Consider the following 18,350-nt stretch of genomic DNA (forward strand, 5'->3'; position numbering starts at 1 on the left):
AGTTGTTTAAGGATGTTGTGTTTATTCTGAGTTTCTCCTTACTGCTTGCCTAAGTAAATAGGAGCTGGACTGGATGCTAGGAGAGATGTTTAAGCTCGCTTTTCAGTTCTCTATCTTCACCTGCTGGTTGACGAACACTACTATCCCACAGCTTCTGGAATAGTGGGAAGAACTAATGGAAAGAAATTTATCAGGTAAGATCTCATTTCTCCTTCGGATTAGGATGAACATAATGGGGTGTTTTGTAATATTTACTGTAAGTGCAGGAGCATCAATGTCTAATATTTATATTTTAATAAATCACAGAAATATCAGTTATTGTTATAAATTTAGAATTTATTCTTTAACTGTTATTTTGTACTGCTTGGTTTTGAGATTTTCAGGGGAACAATTTTAAGATAGTCCACAGAAGTAAAAGTACATCTTAGCATTGCCATGTGTGTCTGTCCTTTTGTTTGTTTGTTTTGTTGTTATTTTATGTGGGAGAGGATGGGGCTAAAACTTGTTTTTTGAGACTCTCATTTAATAGAATGCAACAAAAACACCATGAGAATCCCCCCCCCCCCCCCCCCCGAGTTCAGCTTCCTCATACTATGAAACATCTACTTTTGAGTTGTGCTGCCAGCATGCATATTTTATTTATTTATTATTTAGGATTTATTTACTACCTTTTTGAAGAAATTCACTCAAGGCTATGTACAGCAAAAATAAGCCAACATAAGCAATAGACAACTACAGCAGTAAAAATATTCAAACAATACAAAGTATGCCATAGTATTCCACATTAATAAGTTGTTTTTATGGTTCACACAGAGATTTTTATTTCCAGATAATGAGCTAGAGACTGAAGTGATTGATTTTTACGAAGAGACAAAGGTCAAGTTTGCAGATTTGTCTGAGGAGCTTTTGCGGGACTATATTGACAGCGGAGAACCAATGTAAGTATTCATTGATCTATATGGCATCTCTTATATGAAATCTACCAATTGTGGGTAGCAGAATTTTTATAAAGGCAGTACATTCTGGATACTTCCTTGGAAGACTGAGAGGGGCATAATCGAAAGGGGTGTCCTCGTTTCGATTTTGGACGTCCTCGCAGAACGTCCCGATCCAGGGGCGGGGAAACCCGTATTTTTTAAATAAGATGGACGTCCATCTTTTGTTTCGATAATACGGTCAGGGACGTCCAAATCCTTAAATTTGGTCGTCCCTAGATTTGGTAGTTTCTGATTTTTGGTGATAATGGAAACCAAGGACGTCCATCTCAGAAACGACCAAATGCAAGCCATTTGGTCGTGGGAGGAGCCAAAATTTGTAGTGCACTGGTCCCCCTGACATGCCAAGACACCAACCGGGCACCCTAGAGGGCACTGCAGTGGACTTTATAAATTGCTCCCAGGTACATAGCTCCCTTACCGTGTGTGCTGAGCCCCCCAAACCCCCCCCCCCCCAAAAACCCACTACTCGCAACTGTACACCACTACCATAGCCCTTACGGGTGAAGGGGGCCACCTAGATGTGGGTACAGTGGGTTTGTGGTGGATTTTGGAGGTCTCGCTGTTTCTTCCACAGACGTAACAGGTAGGGGGGGATGGGCCTGGGTCTGCCTGCCTGAAGTGCACTGCACCCACTAAAACTGCTCCAGGGACCTGCATACTGCTGTGATGGACCTGAGTATGACATCTGAGGCTGGCAATCAATATTTTGAAAGATGTTTTCTGAGGGTGGGAGGGGGTTAGTGACCACTGGGGGGGTAAGGGGAGGTCATCCCTGATTCTCTCTGATGGTCATCTGGTCAGTTCGGGCACCTTTTTGTGCCTTGGTCGTAAGAAAAACACGACCTGGTAAAGTCATCCAAGTGTTCATCAGGGACATCCTTGTTTATTTTGATTATGGGTTGAGGACGTCCTAGTGTTAGGCACGCCCAAGTCCCGCCTTCGCTATGCCTCTGACACGCACCCTTGAACTTTGGCCGTCCCTGCGACGGAAAGCATTTAGGGACGTCCAAAATCGACTTTCGATTATACCGATTTGGATGACCGTCCATCTTCCAATTTATGTCAAAAGATGGGCGTTCTTCTCTTTCGAAAATGAGCCCATGAGTGTGCAGATTGGGTTCCCCTCTTCTCCCTCTATCCTGTGTGGGGTCTATTAGCTTTGCCTCCTGACCTCTGGAAACGTGAAGCCCCTGCTATTTGCATAGATGAGGATGCTGACTTATACAAGACAGATGAAGGTATTTTGCCATCTTGACCAGGTGGAGTTTGGCTACAGTGTGGCAGTATAGGTAGAAGTGGGGAACTGGGGAGAAAAATGGAGAACTAGTCATGGTTTCTTTGAAGTATGTGCTACTTCTTTAGGGATTTTGACCAGAGTCATGTGAAGGTACAGCTAGAATGGACACCTGGAAGAGGAGAACTAGAAGGGAAGAGCTGTGCTCCCTCCAGAGGTTCTGCTTAACCTGGTGGCAGTCCTTCCAGACCTCATGTTCATTTTCCCATGATCAGAAAGTGAGAAATCAGTGTGTGACTGGAAATAACTTTTTTTGTTTGGTTTCAAACAAATGAAATGTTCCATCACTACACTATTTTAATCAGCCTTGAACACAATTAAGTGTTTGGAAAGATGGAATATAAATTAAATTTGTTTATATGGGTTTAGCTTGTTTCTTCAGTAGTAGCTCAAGGCACATTACATTCCGATTACAATATGTATTTGTCTCTGGAAGGCTTGTATTCTAAGTTTGTATCTTGAGGCAGTAGAGGATTAAGTGACCCTGGTTTTCTGTCCACTAGGCTACTCTTTCACTCCATTGCTATAAATGCTAGCTAAGTGTGAACCCTGAAGCCAAGATTGTGGCAGAATTCCTACCCTGAATTTGAATATTTGGACTGCTGAAATACATGTAATTGCTATTGTGAAGTGTTTTTAATATGAAACTGGTGTGCTCCTCGCAGCTGCTGCCCTAGGTAGCTGCCTAGCCTTGCTTAATGGTGGGCTGGTCTTAGGGCAGATCCTCACTTCTTTCAGGTGCTAATTGATACCTGTGTTTCCTGGAGTTAGGTCCTCCTTGGGCTAAGACCTATGATTCTGTAAGGTGTCCATAGCTAGGGCATTGCTTCTCAACCCAGTCCTCGGGACACAGCCAGTCAGCCAGTTTGGTTTTCAGGATATCCACAATGAATATGCATGAGAGAGATCTGAACACCAAGGAGGTAGCATATGCAAATTATAAGAGAGTGGAGTGGAGGAGTGACCTAGTGATTAGAGCACCCATCTTGACATCCAGAGGTGGCCGGTTCAAATCCCACTGCTGCTCCTTGTGATCTTGGGCAAGTCACTTAACCCTCTGTTGCCTCAGGTACAAAATTAGATTGTGAGCCCTCCAGGGACAGAGAAATACCCAGTGTACCTAAATGTGACTCACCTTGAGCTACTACTGAAAAAGGTATGAGCAAAATCCAAATAAATAATAATAATAATATCATTGTGGATATCCTAAAAACCCAAGTGGCTGGGTTGAGAAGCACTGGGCTAGGAGTTCTTACCATCTCCCTAGGCCAGAGGGCGATAGGGATACCACCCCTGAAGCCCTTATACTATCTGATAAGCTATAGTTAGAGGTTCTGCCTTCAGGAACCTCCAGAACGGAAAAGTTTTAGTCTGTTTCACAATTTCCTTCTTCTGTAGTGTCTCTTGTTCTAGGCAATGGATTTATTCCTGGAATGGGAATGGAAATTTATTGTGTGAAAGAAAGCCCCAGTTTTTTGACAGTGAGCAAGAGTCGTATTTGTTGAATAACAGCTGTGAACTTTTTTTTTTAAGCATACCATTCAATTTTGTTTGTTTATATCACTATTAGCTTTATACATTTAGAGAATATGGACCTTTTACTCAATTGGTCTGGGTGTGATAAAAGTTTGCCCAAGATAGGTTTTAATACAACCCAACATTTTCTTGTCATCTTATAGGTGTGTTCATCCCAACTAGGTAACCAGCCATCCCTGATACTGTCTCCCTTTATTTGAGGGATATCTCATAACAGTGCAGTGGTTTGTGTTGCATATAGTGATTGAAGTTTTTCATTGATGTTCTGTTTTGTATTCACTGACAGTGTTTCTCATCAGTTAGTGGGCATGTGTTTTACTTTGATAGATAAAATTTACCACTAGTGTTTCACGTATAGTCTGATCTATGGCTGTCCATAAAAATGACCAAATCTTTGTTAAATGTTTTTCCTGCTACAATAAAACTATACCCAACATATAGAGGTGTGTATGCTAACATGCATTATTTACCATGGCTCCTGTTATTGGCAGTGGGACCTGTTCACTAATAACGTGCTTACTGCATATCGCCAATTAACAAATTGATCCCATAGTCTTCACCAAAGTTCTGATTGCCTCCCATGTTTTGTGCAGGGACAAAGCTGGTGGATACGGAATTCAGGCCCTGGGAGGAATGCTGGTCGAGTACGTTCATGGTGACTTCCTAAATGTAGTGGGGTTTCCTTTGAACCACTTCTGCAAAAAGTTAGCAGAATTGTACTATCCGCCCCCCAAGAATGCTATACAACGCATAAAGCATGACTCCATACCTTATGTGGAAACGTTTGAAGACCTCAGTGATGCAGAGAATGAGAGCTCCACTCGTACCCAATGTCCTAAAGCCACCAAAACATTGGATGTGAATGATCTTCCTCCAGAAGGCAAGGCCCACAGAGCAAGTGGCTCAACTGCTCCGTATACTTGTGGACGAATGTCAGCGGGGAACTCTGGCCATGCAATAGCTTTTCCTTCTAAAATGATAAGACTTCTGGATGGCTTTAAAGCATCAAAGGTAAATATGTGCTTATCTCTCTTCTTCCCTTGGTGGCTGTGCCAAGAGTTCTCAACCCAGTCCTTGGGACACACCAAGGGGCTGATGCGGAAAGCTACTACCAGCTCAGCTGCATGATTACTGCGGGGTATACGCGCACGTCACTGGCTGAGCAATGCAGTAATGGGGCTCAGCATATTACTACACAGCTTGCGTGGCTGCACATTTGAGGCAATTAAGTATGCCATGGCAATGCAGGAAAGGAAACGGTGGCCTTGAGCACATGATTACCACTCAAATTCTTTTGCCTGGCCTAAGGCAGTGTAGCATGAGCTAACATCCATGCTCCATTTTTAGCTTTCTGCACTGGCACCCCCCCCCCCCCCCCCCCGGGCTATAAAAAAATAAATAAATATAAAAAGCCCTAATTTCTAGGATCCTTCCCCCTGACCCGAACTCCTCCTCACTGCTTTAAAAAAAAATCCTTGGTGTCGAGGGGCCCCCCCCCCCCCCCAAATTCTACCTTAAGGGAGGCTGGAGTGATGCCCACTTGCTCTTGTCTCCGGCACTGTCATTTTGGAAAACAGCAGCACCCAGCCTTGCCTAGTGGGATGCACCAGGGAAGGTCAGTCTGCCCTGTAAGGGAATTTTTCCCTTATTTGGTAGTTAAAATTCACTTATTTGACATTGTGACCCTGCCCGGTGCATCCCTGGATGTTGCCATTTTCCAAAATGGCAGCACTGGAGGCAGGAGTGAATGGGCATCACTTCTGTATCTCTTAAGGTAAAACGTGGGGGTCGGGTTCCACTAGACACTAGGGAATGAGTTTTTTTGTTTGTTGTTTTAGTAGGAGGTCCGGTAGGACTGGGATGGAGGGTGCCCTAGGGACACCAAGCAATTTTCTCCGAGGACAAGCAGGCTGCTTATTCTCACTGATGGTGACGTCCACGGCAGCCCCTCAATCGGAATCTTCACTAGCAAGTCCTTTGCTAGCCCTCGCGCGCCGATGTCGCACCGCGCATGCGCGGCCGTCTTCCGCCCGAACCGGCTCGTGCCGGCCAGTCTTCTTTTCTCCGCGCTCGGTATGGTTGTGTTTTGCCATTCGTGCCCCGAAAAGTCGACCTCGCGCATCGTTTGACTCGTTTCCGTGAGAAAACTTTGAAAATTGTTTCGGAAAGACCTCTTTGGTCTTTCCCTTCTGTAGTTCGAGTTTTTTTCGCCCCGGTAAGTTTTCTTTCGTCGTCGGGGTAGGCCTTACTTAGGCCCCGGTCGAAATTTCCTTCCCGCTATTTTTCTGGTGCCAAATTCGCCATTTCGACTTTTGATCTCGCCGGCGTGATTTTTTCCGCCATGACATACGAAGCATTCCAGCGGCTTCAAGAAGTGCACCCAGTGCGACGTGAATCTCGCTCACTGACAGGCACGCTTCGTGTCTTCGGTGTTGGGGGCCGAGCACCGCCCTCAGGCTTGTAGTCTGTGTTCCCTTTGTTTACAGAAGCGGACTCAGGTAGGAGGTTAGCCCAGTGGAACCTTTTGTTCTCGGGCTCTTCGTCGGCATCGACACCGGGGGTATCGAGTGCATCGACGTCTTCAGCGTCCAGACCTTCATCCTCGGCCACCAGTGCATCGAGTGCATCGAGGCATCGACCCTCTGCATCGGCGCTGAGACATCGGACGACTGTATCGACGTTGGTGGTACCGGGACTTCGTCTGCTGATGTCGTCGGGCGGTGGTGCTTCGTCTGGAGTGCAGGTGAGGGCTGTCCATTCCCCTGCTGGTGGCGGTGAGCCTTCGGGTAGGTCTCCTCCTACCCTGAGGGCTCCTGCGGTACAGCCCCCCCCGAGATCGACCCTCTTCGGTCTCGCCCGAGGAAGAGTACGGCTGGATTCCACGTCCTCCTCGTCGGTGCCGGAAGCGCCGGTGACGTGCTTCGCAAAAAATCTAAGAAGCATCGACACCGGTCCCCTTCCGTGTCGGCGCGAGGGAGTCGGCACCCAGCAGGCATCGGCACCGAGAGGATCCGCTCACCCTCTGTTCAAGAGGTGTCGATGCGCTCCACTCTGGTACAGCCGGAACAGCCTCCACGCCCGGAACAGGTTCTGACGTCGACGCCTGCATCGACTTCCCATGCACTTTTTCTGCACAGCCGCCTCTGAACAGAGAGCTTTCTACTGGGCGTTCTTCACCAGAGATCATGGCGCGCTGTTGTGCTCCTACACCTCCGGTACCAGCGGTTGCTTGCGCCACCGGTACCGTCGAGCGTGGAGCCGGATGGTCCATCGCCGGGGTGAGGTCGCGGCTTCGGTGCCGCTTTTGCGTACCGACGGCCGTCGCCTCCCAGGAAGGTCCACGACTACGTCGGCGGAGGGAGCTTCGCCGATGCGGGCGAGGGAGGTCTACCCTCCGACGGCCCCCATCGTGGACGTGGTTCCACGGGAGTCGAGCCGGGCGCGGTTGCAGACACAGGTTCGTGAACTTGTGTCTGAACGAGGGTGATGCCTCGTGGGAGGAAGAGGAAGACATCAGATATTCTCTGACGAGGAGTCTGAGGGTCTTCCCTCTGATCCCATTCCCTCTCCTGAAAGCAGACTTTCTCCTCCTGAGAGTCTGTCTTTCGCTTCCTTTGTCGGGATATGTTACGGCCATCCCCTTCCCGGTGGTTGTGGAGGACGAGCCCAGGGCTGAAATGTTTGAGCTCCTGGACTATCTCTCCACCTAAGGAAGCGTCCACAGTACCCCATGCATCATGTCCTCAAAAAGACATTGCTGGCGAACTGGACCAAGCCATTAAGTAATCCCCACATCCCCAAGAGATTGAGTCCCAGTACCAAATCCATGGGGACCCAGAGCTGATGTGCACCCAGTTGCCTCATGACTCTGGATGTTGTGGATTTGGCCCTAAAGAAGGCTAAGAGTTCTAGGGAGCATGCTTCGGCGCCCCCGGGCCAAAGACTCTAGAACCTTAGACTCCTTTGGAGGAAGGCCTACCATTCTTTCTATGCTCGTGGCAAAATTCAGTCCTACCAGCTCTACACGAGCATACACATGCGGAACAATGTGCGGCAGTTGGCGGGCTTGGTGGATGCGCTCCCCCCTGAGCAAGCCAAGCCTTTTCAGGAGGTGGTCAAGCAGCTGAAGGCGTGCAGGAAATTCCTGGCCAGAGGGGTGTATGACACCTTTGATGATGCGTCCAGGGCCGCTGCTCAAGGTGTGGTGATGCGCAGGCTCTCATGGCTGCGTGCCTCCGACCTGGAGAACAGACTCCAGCAGCGGATTGCGGACTCACCTTGCCGTGCGGATAATATTTTTGGAGAGAAGGTCGAACAGGTGGTAGAGCAGCTCCACCAGCGGGATACCGCATTCGACACGTTCTCCCGCCGGCAGCCTTCAGCATCTACCTCTACAGGTAGAAGATTTTTCGGGGGAAGGAAGACTGTTCCCTACTCTTCTGGCAAGCGTAGGTACAATCCTCCTTCTCGACAGCCTGTGGCCCAGGCTAAGCCCCAGCGCGCTCGCTCTCGTCAGCAGCGTGCGACTCAGCAAGGCCCCTCGGCTCCCCAGCAAAAGCAAGGGGACGAGCTTTTGACTGGCTCCAGCAGAGCATAGCCGACATCCAAGTGTCAGTGCCGGGCGACCTGCCAGTCGGAGGAGGCTGAAAGCTTTTCACCAAAGGTGGCCTCTCATAACCTCCGATCAGTGGGTTCTTCAAATAGTCCGGCAAGGATACACCCTCAATTTGGCCTCCAAACCTACAAATTGTCCACCGGGAGCTCAGTCTTACAGCTTCCAGCACAAGCAGGTACTTGCAGAGGAACTCTCCGCCCTTCTCAGCGCCAATGCGGTCGAGCCCGTGCCATCCGGGCAGGAAGGGCTGGGATTCTATTCCAGGTACTTCCTTGTGGAAAGAAAACAGGGGGGATGCGTCCCATCCTAGACTAAGGGCCCTGAACAAATATCTCGTAAAAGAAAGTTCAGGATGCTTTCCCTGGGCACCCTCCTTCCCATGATTCAGGAAAACGATTGGCTATGCTCTCTGGACTTGAAGGACGCCTACACGCACATCCCGATACTGCCAGCTCACAGACAGTATCTGCGATTTCAGTTGGGCACACGTCACTTCCAGTACTGTGTGCTACCCTTTGGGCTCGCCTCTGCGCCCAGGGTGTTCACAAAGTGCTTGGCTGTAGTAGCAGCGCACTTCGCAGACTGGGGGTACACGTGTTCCCATATCTCGACGATTGGCTGGTGAAGAACACATCCGAGGCAGGAGCCCTGCAGTCCATGCAGATGACTATTCGCCTCCTGGAGCTACTGGGGTTTGTGATAAATTACCCAAAGTCCCATCTTCTCCCAGTCCAGAAACTCGAATTCATAGGAGCTCTGCTGGATTCTCGGACAGCTCGCGCCTATCTCCCAGAGGCGAGAGCCAACAACTTGTTGTCCCTCGTCTCGCGGGTGCGAGCGTCCCAGCAGATCACAGCTCGGCAGATGTTGAGATTGCTGGGCCACATGGCCTCCACAGTTCATGTGACTCCCATGGCCCGCCTTCACATGAGATCTGCTCAATGGACCTAGCTTCCCAGTGGTTTCAGGCTGCTGGGGATCTAGAAGACGTGATCCACCTGTCCATGAGTTTTCTCAAATCCCTGTATTGGTGGACGATTTGGTCCAATTTGACTCTGGGACGTCCTTTCCAAATCCCTCAGCCACAAAAAGTGCTGACAACGGATGCGTCTCTCCTGGGATGGGAGCTCATGTCGATGGGCTTCACACCCAAGGAAGTGGTCCCTCCAGGAACGCGATCTGCAGATCAATCTTCTGGAGTTGCGAGCGATCTGGAACGCTCTGAATGCTTCAGAGATCGGCTGTCCCACCAAATTATCTAAATTCAGACAGACAACCAGGTTGCCATGTATTACATCAAACAAGCAGGGGGGCACCGGATCTCGCCCCCTGTGTCAGGAAGCCGTCAGCATGTGGCCCTGGGCTCGCCGTCACAGCATGGTGCTCCAAGCCACATATCTGGCAGGCGGTAAACAACAGTCTGGCCGACAGGTTGAGCAGGATTATGCAACCTCACGAGTGGTCGCTCAATTCTCGTGTAGTGCGCAGATCTTCCAGGTGGGGGCACCCCCTTGGTGGATCTCTTCGCATCTCGAGCCAACCACAAAGTCCCTCGTTCTGTTCCAGGCTTCAGGCCCACGGCAGACTGGCATCGGATGCCTTCCTCCTGGACTGGGGGGAGGGTCTGCTGTATGCTTATCCTCCCATACCTCTGGTGGGGAAGACTTTGTTGAAACTCAAGCAAGACCGAGGCACCATGATTCTGATTGCTCCCTTTTGGCCGCGTCAGATCTGGTTCCCCCTTCTTCTGGAGTTGTCCTCCGAAGAACCGTGGAGATTGGAGTGTTTTCCGACCCTCATCACACAGGACGAAGGGGCGCTTCTGCATCCCAACCTCCGGTCCCTGGCTCTCACGGCCTGGATGTTGAGAGCGTAGACTTTGCCTCTTTGGGTCTGTCAGAGGGTTGTCTCCCGCATCTTGCTTGCTTCCAGGAAAGATTCCACTAAGAGGAGTTACTTCTTTCTGTGGAGGAGGTTTGCCGTCTGGTTGTGACAGCAAGGCCCTAGATCCTCGCTCTTGTCCTACACAGGACCCTGCTTGAATACCTTCTGCACTTGTCTGAGTCCGGTCTCAAGACCAACTCTGTAAGGGTTCACCTTAGTGCAATCAGCGCATACCATTACCGTGCGGAAGGTAAGCCGATCTCAGGACAGCCTTTAGTTGTTCGCTTCATGAGAGGTTTGCTTTTGTCAAAGCCCCCTGTCAAGCCTCCTACAGTGTCATGGGATCTCAATGTCGTTCTCACCCAGCTGATGAAACCTCCTTTTGAGCCACTGAACTCCTGCCATCTGAAGTACTTGACCTGGAAGGTCATTTTCTTGGTGGCAGTTACTTCAGCTCGTAGAGTCAGTGAGCTTCAGGCCTGGTAGCCCAGGCCCCTTACACCAATTTCATCATACAGAGTAGTCCTCCGCACTCACCCTAAGTTTCTTGCCAAAGGTTGTGTCGGAGTTCATCTGAACCAGTCAATTGTCTTGCCAACATTCTTTCCCCGTCCTCATTCCTGCCCTGCTGAACGTCAGCTGCACACATTGGACTGCAAGAGAGCATTGGCCTTATATCTGGAGCGGACACAGCCCAACAGACAGTCCGCCCAATTGTTTGTTTCTTTTGACCCCAACAGGAGGGGAGTGGCTGTAGGAAAACGCACCATATCCAATTGGCTAGCAGATTGCATTTCCTTCACTTACGCCCATGCTGGGCTGGCTCTTGAGGGTCATGTCACGGCTCATAATGTTAGAGCCATGGCAGCGTCGGTAGCCCACTTGAAGTCAGCCACTATTGAAGAGATTTGCAAAGCTGCGACGTGGTCATCTGTCCACACATTCACATCCCATTACTGCCTGCAGCAGGATACCCGACGCGACAGTCGGTTCGGGCAGTCAGTACTTCAGAACCCTGTTTGGCTTTAGGATCCAACTCCACCCCCCGAGGGCCCTGTTTGTTCTGTTCCAGGCTGCACATCTCAGTTAGTTGGTAAATTTTTTAGGTCAATCTCAGTTATGTCCTCGCCGTTGCGAGGCCCAATTGACCATGGTTGTTGTTTTGAGTGAGCCTGGGGGCTAGGGATACCCCATCAGTGAGAACAAGCAGCCTGCTTGTCCTCGGAGAAAGCGAATGCTACATACCTGTAGAAGGTATTCTCCGAGGACAGCAGGCTGATTGTTCTCACAAACCCGCCCGCCTCCCCTTTGGAGTTGTGTCTTCCCTAGTCTTTGTCTTGCTACATATGAGACTGGCCGGCACGAGCCAGTTCGGGCGGGAAGACGGCCGCGCATGCGCGGTGCGCATCGGCGCACGAGGGCTAGCAAAGGACTTTGCTAGTGAAGATTCCGATTGGAGGGGCTGCCGTGGACGTCACCCATCAGTGAGAACAATCAGCCTGCTGTCCTCGGAGAATACCTTCTACAGGTATGCAGCATTCGCTTTTTTAATTAAGCTGAGGGTCAGGGGGGTCAGGTCGGCAGGGTGGGGTGGAGGTGAGAGATAGCAGGGCATGGGAGGCTCAGGTCTTGGAGGGACAGGAACTGATGCAGATGCACGGTGGCTTGTGATGTATTCTTTTAAATGCCACCTCTATTACTGCATCAGCAAATCACTGCTCACTCACTGACAGGAAGGGTGAGATTTAGCAATGAGTTGCGGATTACTTCTGCAAATGTAATGCAGCATTAATTTGCATGTTCATTGCTTACAGCATGCTGCAGAAGTTTTGGAATGCTAATTTTTGCAGAGCCACAAATCTTTCTATATAGGCACCCTAACCAGTCAGGAGATAGGGTTTGCATACAAGCTGAGGTAGTGAATGCAAATTTATCTTGCACACTCATGGATATCCCAAAAATCCGACTTGGCTGTGTCCAGAGAACTGGTTGAGAATCGCTGCGCTATATGCATATTTAATAAACATTTTTTTCATTGCCTGATCTACACCTACAAAGTACTACTACTACTACTTATCGTTTCTATAGCGCTACTAGACATATGCAGCGCTGTACACTTGAAAGTGAAGAGACAGTCCCTGCTCGATAGAGCTTACAAACAGGACAAATAAGGGATAAGGGAATTACCTAAGGTGGGAACGATAAAACAGACATGGTACTGAACAAATGAATAGAGGTTAGGAGTTAAAAGCAGCCTCAAAAAGGTGACTTTAGTCTAGAATCGAAGATGGCCAGAGATGGAGCATGACTTATTAGCTCAGGAAGTCTATTCAGGGTATGGTGCAGCAAGATAAAAGGAGCAGCGTCTAGAGTTGGTAGTGGAGGAGAAGGGTACAGATAAGAGATTTACCCAATGAACGGAGTTTCCAGGGAGTAGTGTAGGGAGAGATGAGAGTGGAGAGGTACTGAGGAGCTGCAGAGTGAATACCCTTGTAAGTCACACAAGAGGAGTTTTGAACTGTGTGCAGAAATGGCTAGGGAGCCAATGAAGTGATTGAGGACAGGGCTAATATGAGCATAGTGACACTGGTGGAATATAAGTTGTGGAGCAGAATTTTGAACAGATTGAAGAGGAGAGAGATGGCTTAATGGGAGATAAGCAAGTTGCAATTGTCTAAACAAGAGGCGATAAGAGTGTGGATAAGGGTTTTGGTGGTGTGCTCAGAAAGGAAGAGACAAATTTTGGTGATATTACAGAGAAAGAAATGACAGGTTGTAGCAGTCTGTTGGATATTTGCAGAGAAAGAGAGAAAGGAGTCAAAGATGACACCAAAGTTATGAGCTGCCTGCCCTAGACCTTTTCCTCTCACCCAGCCCGTCCCTTCTACAGACAAAATTTGTGTCAGAAGGGGCAGGCTGGGTCAGAGGGAAAGGCCCAGTGCAGGCCGCAGGCACCTTTTCAGTATGGGCTGCGCTGGCCTGCAGGGCCAAAGACTTGCTGTTTCAAAAGGTACTGGGGAAGGGGTGGGTCTGGGTAGGGAGGAGGGAGACACGAGGTCAGGTCTGGGAGGGGAGGGGAGGGGGAGAGAGGCCAAAGACTTTGTTAAAAAGGTACGGCAGAGGGGAGGGGAGAGCGAGCAGCAGGAAGGTACGAGAGGGAGGGAGCTTGAGAGAGCAATGAGGGCAAGAGGGCCTTTAGTGAGCTTCAGGGGGGGGTTAGCGGACTTGAGAGAGCCGTGTGGAAGAGGGGGAACCATGGGGAAGGGGCTTGTGAGAGATACAGTTGTGCTTGAGAGAGCCGCAGGAAGGAGGGCGGCTTGAGAAGTCCGGGTGTGGGGGAAGGGAGAGATGATGGCTCTTGCAGGAAGGGAAGGGGGGAGTTGAGAGAGAACCATGGACAAGACTAAAAGGGGAGGAAAGAGGTTGTGGATTGTACAGAGGGGAAGAGAAAATGGGAAGAGAGAAACTGATCTGAGGAAGAGGATGGAGAGAAGGCAGTGGAGGGAGATGAGAAGGAGAGATGTTGCTCTCAGAGGGAGGGAGGGGAGAGAGAGAAAAACATATTGGACCTTGGGTAGAGAGAAGGAAGAAAAAGAGAAATGTTGGATGGGTGGGGAGTTGGGAGAGAGGGTAGAGAGATAATGGACCTTAGGGAGGGCAATGAATGGAGAAGAGAGAGAGAGAGAGAGATGGGCTCAGAAAGAGAGAGGGAGGTTGCTGAAGTCCTACCAGCTGAAGAAATCCACTACCTGAGTCACCCCCTTCTCCTGTTACTGCCCTGGCAGTGAGGAAGTCAGTGGCATGCCTCCAGCCACTGACGCATTCCCCAAGTTTGACCATGGGCTGAGCTTTCTCGCTTCTGAGGCAGTACAAGGAGGAAGAGGGGCTGCTTTGATAGTGGATTTCTTTAAATGGGGGGGGGGCTTTGGTAGCCCCCCACTGGCAAAGGTGTGACACCAGGGGAGCGGGGGAAGCTGTCCACCCTCCCCCCTGCCCCCCCCCCCCCCCCCCAAGACTGCTATCTATGCCCCACCTTTAATCGTGCGATTAAAACTTTTAATCGGCCTGTAGCCCTAATAAATACAGAGTAGAATTGACACATAAAATCAAATAAATACAACATTTACAAAGGAAAACTGATTCAGGCGGGGAAAGAAACAGAGCATGAATTCTTTCCAACTCTTCTGCTTATATGTGTTTGTCAGTTTTTGGGTGGGTGCATGCTTATATGTATGTCTGTTGCCCTTTGTGTCACCTTCCTAGATCCTAGGTTGGAGAAATTCCCTTATATGGCAGACTCTGCCCAGTGCATACCAGGATGCCATTTTGGAACAAAGTGGGTATCACTCCTGCTTTGTTCAAGGTACAGGGTTTTGGGGAGGGCTTGGAAAGGAGGTGGAATGGGTGCCATTTAGACACCAGGGATTTTTTTAAAAATTCTGGTTGGGCGGGTGCCTCTAGACACCACGCAGTAGTTTTGTTGGGAGGGGGGGGAGGCTGCCATTGGGTGCTGTGAGGGCCACTATAAGACACCAGAGAAATTTGTTAATATTGGGAAGGGAGCGAGGATCAGTCAGGCAGGAGGAGAGTGAGATAGGGGGGCAGTGAAGACCACTGGCAACATTTGAAAAATGTCACCCTTCATGTCAGTGCCTGAGCCATATTTGGCAACGAGCTGTGGATTACTGTTGAGACTTTAACATGGCAGTAATTTGCACGTTCATTGATTACTGCTTCCCGCAGCAATTTTTTTTGCAAGAACCCCACATGGGGTCAGCGGCTCTAAAGTGCTGCTTTCTGCATCAGCCCCTAGGTTTTCATACACTTGAACGGCCACTGTGAAGATAGTAAAAATGGTATCGACCCTGGGTGTTTCCATTAATGTGGACAGTGTGGGCAGTGTACGGTCATCTCCTGACTGGTTAAAAAAAAAACAAAACAGCTTGTTAGCATTAAGGTCAGTGTTGAGTCAGTTCACTTGAGTGGCAAATGTGAAGCATGCTTGTTATCTGCATTGCTGCTTGAGTGTAACCCGTTTGCTTTGTTTCACAATGAAAAACCAAGAAAAGAACACAGCGAAAGTGACACAATGAACCTTGAATAAGAATGTTGCCTCAACACACCATTACAAATAATGTGTGATTATATATTTTTTTTTCATTCATTTAGAGATTATTTTTTTTGTCTTTCTTTGTGCAGGCGCTGTTTGTAGCATGCAGACTAAAAGTGTTTGATATACTGAAAGAAAGAGGTTTGCTGAGAGCCATGGATGTTGCAAACAAACGAAACATCTCTGTGTCTGGCACGGAGAGACTTCTAGATGTCTGTGTTGCCCTTGGACTTCTAGAAAAAACACACCAAGTGACTTGGACTAGGGAGTAATTTTACAAAAAATGTTCACCTACCATGCATAGGTGTTCTGGGTGCATAGTTTGGGTGGGCCAGGGTTGGGGTTGCGATGTATGTACCTATTTTATAAATGTGCATTTCCATTACATAATTTCCCACTATTCCAGTACCTGTGGGATAGTTGTGTCCATCAACCAGCAGGTAGCGATAGATATGTCTCGGCTCAGTTTTCAGTTCTCTCTCTTGGCATCCAGTCCATCTCTTCAGTATTTTCAGTCTCAGCAAGTGGATGGACACACTTTTCAGCCTCTGGTTCTGAGTGGTTTGCTCCTGGTCCAGCTTTGCAGGTGGCGAGTCTGCAGAGTCGTATCTGGAGGTTTTCAGATTCCTGTCTGTAGTGCCCTGCAAATTTACTTCTTCCCTCCCTTCACCTCTCTCCTGTTTCCTGTGGAGCTTTCCTTTTACAGCACAACATAATAAAAAAAATGAGAGGTTTGCTGGAGAACATGGAACAGTATCAGTCCTGAGACGTTCTCATTTGTGATAAGACTTGTGGAGACTGAGCTTGGGGGGAGCAGCTGTCATTGGTAAGTCTGACTAAAGTTTGACTCAGAACCACTTAGATGGCTGCAAGTTTACTTGGTGCAGGGGAGGGATCCTGACTCACCTTTTTCAGTGCATGCAAGCTGGGAATCCTGTGAGATGTGGAGGAAGAGGTTGGCAACCGCACATCTTCAGATTTGGTTGTAGCATCCGAATATGCCAGGGTCTTTGGGCTCTCTGGCAGGGCCGATGTGCAGTTTGATGCATTGGAACAGGTGCCATTTTGTTGGGGCCAGTCGGCATTGAGGAGAAGTCTCAGGACTGATCACGCGCAGAGCATAGCCCACCATTCTACAGCCTTGGAATATTTGTTTTCTCCGGAGTTTAAATTGCACTTAGACTAGACCTATATAGTTAAGCAGGGACAGAATTACTGGAAGGTGCTTCAGTTTCTCACCCCGCTGCCTCTCCAGCTCCTAAGAGATCTCATTTAGACCTCCAGGAGTAGGTAGGTGGGCAGATGAGACTATCTCTGCTTCTCCCTCCTTATCTGATGTGGCCTCGGTTTATTCTGAGGAGCCAAGGAGGGAGAATGCCCTCCTGAGGAGGGGATGAGCTGAAAGTACTGAGGTTATTTCATAAAGAAGAGCACAGTACTACTCATTATTGAGGAACTAGCGGTGCTTTCCATTGAGGAGGAGTCTTCGGCGTCTGGAGTTACTTCTTCGTCGATCATGAGGGGGCTTGGAGGTCCTTCTAAGGCCATCTCGATGCATCCAGACATTCAGGACCTGATTACAGCAGAATGGGTCTCACCAAACACTGGACTGAGAGTGGGAAGAAACCATGGCTTGCCCCCTACCCATTAGTTCTGGAGGAGAAAGATAAATTGCAGCTTCCCAGGGTGGCCTCTCTGGTTACAGCAGTGACTAAGAAGACCACCTTGTGCTAGTGGAACAGGGTATTGCCCTAAAAGACCTAGAGGATTGGAAGCTAGAATGGTCACTGAAACGAGCCTTTGAATTGGCCTCTTTGGGCCTTCAAGCAACAGTGTGCATCTTGTTCTTGGCAAGAGCATGCCTCAAGTGGCATCAGCAGTCTGCAACACAAGACGGGCGTCATAGCACCCAGCTGGAAGTGGGGGTTGGCCTACCTGGTGGATGCTATTTATGACATGTTACGAGTTATAGCCCACAGTAAGTCTTTGGCTGTCACGGCACATAGGCAGTTCTGGTTGCGACATTGGGCAGCGGATGCAGCATCAGTCACATCTAGTTAAACTGCCCTGTCGAGACAGGTGGCTATTTGGAGAAGATGGTTCTGGTTTGGTCGTCGGCAATATGGTCAGAAGTTCCTCTTTCAGGCATGCCAGTCTTCCTTTCCTGCGTACAGGAAGTTCTCCTCTCAGACAGCTGTAGTTCCCAATGTCTCCAGAGTTTTGCAATGATGCGAAGCTGGTCCTCTCTTCTCTTCCTCTGGTGGGATGAAGTCTTCAGGAGTTTCGGGAGGAGTGGGCCAAAATCACATCAGAGCAGTGGATTCTGGATATTCTTACAGAAGGTTACATGTTGGAGTTTTCCCACCCGGTCACTCTTCAAGAGGACTCTTGGAGTTTCCTTGTCAAAAGGGAACCAAGATGGTCAAGGTTCAGGCCACCATAGATTCTTTGCTCGCTGAATAGGGACAAGGCAGATATTCCATCTACTTCATTGTCCCAAAGAAGGAAGGCACCTTTCGTCCAGTCTTAAATCTCAAAGGTCTCTAAACCACTGCCTCAGAGTGCCCCATTTTCACATTGCGACACAAAGAGCAGTCATAACTCATTCATGTGGGAGAATTTCTCACCACCCTCATTCTTAAGGAGGCATGCCTGCATATACCTATTTGGCTGCCGCATCAGAGGTTTCTATGTTTTGCGGTACTGGGCCATCGCTTCCAGTTCAGGGCTTTGCTATTAGGTCTTGCAATAGCTCCAAGAACGTTTACCAAGGTTATGGCAGTGGTGGTGGTGGCAACCTTCCTGTGGTGTCGGGGAATCAGAGATCACCTGTATCTCGACGACTGGCTAATTTGTCATTGTCCTCTTTGGACAGTGTGGTAGCGACCAAAAAGTTTGTCCGCCTTCTGCAGT

The 18,350-nt window shown here is 49.1% G+C and overlaps 1 protein-coding gene across 4 annotated transcripts in view; it reads left to right on the top strand.

Annotated features, from left to right (window-relative positions):
- The window catches only part of ASMTL (acetylserotonin O-methyltransferase like), an 80,015-nt gene that overhangs the window by 25,162 nt on the left and 36,503 nt on the right, over positions 1-18,350 (top strand). For all 4 annotated transcript variants that reach the window (XM_030202107.1, XM_030202109.1, XM_030202108.1 and 1 more), the window contains 3 exons: positions 830-938; positions 4,422-4,839; positions 15,527-15,688. In XM_030202107.1, the coding sequence (XP_030057967.1) occupies positions 830-938; positions 4,422-4,839; positions 15,527-15,688 (689 nt within the window). The remainder of the gene's footprint in view (positions 1-829; positions 939-4,421; positions 4,840-15,526; positions 15,689-18,350) is intronic.

This window comes from Microcaecilia unicolor, chromosome 4 (assembly GCF_901765095.1).
Source record: "Microcaecilia unicolor chromosome 4, aMicUni1.1, whole genome shotgun sequence".
NCBI lineage: Eukaryota > Metazoa > Chordata > Amphibia > Gymnophiona > Siphonopidae > Microcaecilia > Microcaecilia unicolor.